Source organism: Dreissena polymorpha, chromosome 3 (genome assembly GCF_020536995.1).
Source record: "Dreissena polymorpha isolate Duluth1 chromosome 3, UMN_Dpol_1.0, whole genome shotgun sequence".
NCBI classification, from domain to species: Eukaryota; Metazoa; Mollusca; class Bivalvia; order Myida; family Dreissenidae; genus Dreissena; species Dreissena polymorpha.
In genome coordinates, this window is record NC_068357.1 from 106,306,205 (window position 1) to 106,309,698 (window position 3,494).

A 3,494-nucleotide genomic window follows, 5' to 3' on the forward strand; every position below is an offset into this window, starting at 1 on the left:
ATTATGGGTATTTTTATTGTTTTGATACAACTATATAAAGTATATATACTATGAACATGAGAGATAAAACGAGTTGTGTTTAAATATCTCTTAAGTTCATCCGTTACTAGATTTATATATATTTTTTAAATACTATCATTATCATTTTAAATACGAGATACCTTATAGTATATGTGTAATAAAATTAGGTGTCGTTCTGTTTAATTTTTTACTTAAATTAAAGTGTAATAACTACAGAGCCATCAAAATAATCAAGTGGTCAAGTTTTATATGTTTACTGAAACTAAAGTGTTATAACTACAGAGCCATCAGAATAATCAAGCGGTCCAGTTTTCATCTGTCGCAGAGCTTGTGTAGAAATCCAAACTCATCAACAAACTGTTGAATTGTCAACGAGGTAATGACATCGCCATTGTCTTCTAATTATTAGTTATCCATTGTAACAAAAGGCACTAACTTCTCGATTGTTTACCTGATGGTGCAAACATTCCTAATTGCTACGCAGATGTTCCTGTGTGCAGATGTATGCGACGGGAAAACCGATGATTTTCGCCGTGAATCGTGACAACTTTAATGCCATCTTTGGAGGTTGCTGTATATATGCCTCTTACGCGACATAAGAAGCATTCATCGACTGATGTTTTGGTAGTAGGCACATTCGGTTAAAGAAAGAAGTTGATAATCATGCCACCACAGTATTTGGATGTTAACCCGCAATATAAGGGCTATGAGTACAGGACACCAAATGAAGTTCGGTAAGAATATATTTTTATTACGCTACATATTTTCTGGAGAAAACATAATATCACAGCGAAAATTGGAACGGAAAATAATAGTTTCGATCTTTTTTATTATATAAAAAGACACATGTTGCAAAGTACTAAAATGCATCATATTTATTCCGCTTTAAGCAGATTAAATGAAAAGTGGTTATGAATTGTTATAGCAGTTACAAATCCATGGACGATATTTAAAGCTTTAGAAGGGAATTATATGCAGCAAAGATGAGGATTAAGTGAAAACGAATAGGTTCGATACATATGTGCCGTAATATTGACTAATCTGCGAAATACACAACTCTGGCGACAAAAAGTACGCGACAAAAGAACAATATTGGTAATCAGCCTAACGATAGATCTATCGATTATTCGTAAATATAATCGCAAACACGTTCTAAGCATGCATGACAAATCTTTGTCATATGGTATCGTCTCACTGATCAGATTTTCACAAAACTTGCATGCAGTCGATCTGTAGTTATAACGCATAATTGTCGTTTGGTTTGAGAATTTCGGAAGTTATTGGGACTAGTTAAAACACGCGATGGGACTGGATGACCTATTGTAAGTTAGAAACCTTTTACTCATGTTTTTTTTGTGAATTCTGCTTAAAATGATTTTTTGGAATAATTTTTCATAACAATAGCATCGTCGTAACTCACGTTTATTCAAACACGCTTCTTAATTTGCCTTTCGAGATCAATTTGGAAATCTCGAAGTTGCGTATAAGTAAACAATCGCACGGAAATTCAACCTATAAAACGACGCGCTTTTTTAACAGTTTATACCTGCAGTCGGTTTCCTACTTCTCTTGTTCACGGTAACGTGTTCGATTTTGTCGTAATTAACGATATAGGATTAAACAATCTTTACTTTTAGACCTCAATAAAGAAGTGATTAAAAGACAAGTGTAATTTTATTTGTACTCAGTTGGCTCATCTTTTTTCTCCGTAGGTTTTCCCACGGTATATCATGTAGTAACATTGGTATGGCAATCAATGACGGATACAACCTAGGTTGAAAATTAATCTTTTTTTTTTAAGTGATACTATACACACCTATATGTATTACAGGTAAATCCAGCATTGCGTTGAGTTACTCTTTGGATTTGAGAAGATATTGACTCGCGACAGAATTAGCGGTGAAAATTTGTTTATCGATGAAAAACGGGTTTATTTACTTATTTCATTTTAATTTTATAATATTTTAAATAGCATGCTGATTTTTAACAAAAAAATAAAATCTGGTTTTTTTTTAGAATGCCATCGGGTTTCGGAGCGCCGATAGATGACAACGTGGATGTGTCTGCGGGAAAATATTTCAATGCGGACACTCCGGTAAGTCTCCGATAAGTTACGGACATTCCGGTAAGTCTCCGATAAGTTACGGACATGCCGGCAAAAATGGGCATTGAGATGTTTGCTACTGATTGTGAACAGGATGTTTGACAATTTTAAACAATCTGTATGATGTTTTGTAATTAAAGCAATGTGACGACGACGACGATGTTCTGATGGTGATTGTGTTGATGATGATGATGATTGTTATGCTGCTGGTGATGCTGTTACTGCTGATTGATTGGTTGAATGACTGCCTGATAGACTGACTGTCTGACTGAGTGTCTCTATAACGGACTGATTGCCTTCCTGTCGGCCTGCCTGCCCGCCCGCCCACACGCCCGCCCGACCTCCCGCCCGCCCGCCCGACGGCCCGAACGACCGACCGCCCGACCGGTCGACCGACTGTTCATCACAACATTGTCCTCGTCACATAATATTAATATTGTTTTATCTATTTTCTAAAATCGAATTGAATGGAGATCCTCCCCTAATGTCAACAGATCGGAAAACGCCCAATTGACGATGCTGACTTACACAACCAAAGGAAACGCCGTCGTTCTCAGAGTTGTGAGCTGACGTCAGACGACACCAATGACGTCAGAAATACCACGTCAATATCAACCATCATCAAAGCTGTCGAACGCCTGTCCACGGAGCCCAGACTCGTTGCTGACGGGTCACGTGAAAACGTACTGACCTCCACTGTTGGAAAACACAATGATTTGAATGCTATAACATCACAAACGGTAATAAATTAAGTAATTACTCGTAAATGTAATTATTGTGTCGAAATATTCTTATACAAAATTATACATTCTTGAAATCTTAATCTTATGTATTCGTTAAAGTTAGCATAGCTTATATATTTATGTCCTATTTAACAAGATGTCAGATGTACTCAACGGCGTATACAGAAACCAGATTGATCACTTGACCATCGTAGACTGCAGATACCCGTATGAGTACGATGGTGGACATATCAAGGTATGAGAGCAATCTGATTGAACAATTAAATAATATTTGTAAAACCAACAGTCCATTTCAGAGGAAATCACTGTGAATGGTTACAAACAAACGCAGACGGGGTGTTGCTTTAAGATTGGTTGATATATTTATTTAATACCATGTCTCCGCATAGAAGAAAATAACATCGGACTTATTTTATTAAATTACGTCACCAACACCAATTTCAGATACATGTTGACGCTTTAAAAGCATTCGTTTTATACCACAGGGGACCATCAACTTGTATACTAAGCAAGCCATCAAGGAGTTTCTTGACAACACCGTGACGTCACCAGACAAGAATCACGTGATCATCTTCCACTGCGAGTTCTCCACAGAACGAGGTCCTAAACTGTACCGCCATCTTAGA

At 36.9% G+C, this 3,494-nt stretch overlaps 1 protein-coding gene across 1 annotated transcript; it reads left to right on the forward strand.

Moving 5' to 3' along the window:
* Nucleotides 1-2,038: 2,038 nt before the first annotated feature.
* On the forward strand, nt 2,039-3,109 carry LOC127872471 (M-phase inducer phosphatase 1-A-like). The gene is made up of 3 exons (XM_052415805.1): nt 2,039-2,116; nt 2,620-2,865; nt 3,005-3,109. The coding sequence occupies exons 1-3, from the start codon at nt 2,039-2,041 to the stop codon at nt 3,107-3,109; spliced, it is 429 nt and encodes a 142-aa protein (XP_052271765.1).
* Nucleotides 3,110-3,494: the final 385 nt, after the last annotated feature.

What these genes read in the sequence shown, in the direction of transcription:
- LOC127872471 (XM_052415805.1), top strand. Translation starts at nt 2,039, where the DNA reads ATGCCATCGGGTTTCGGAGCGCCGATAGATGACAACGTGGATGTGTCT. An exon ending in ATTTCAATGCGGACACTCCG is followed by an intron (nt 2,117 to 2,619) that starts GTAAGTCTCCGA and finishes TAATGTCAACAG; the next exon opens with ATCGGAAAACGCCCAATTGA. An exon ending in ATGCTATAACATCACAAACG is followed by an intron (nt 2,866 to 3,004) that starts GTAATAAATTAA and finishes CTATTTAACAAG; the next exon opens with ATGTCAGATGTACTCAACGG.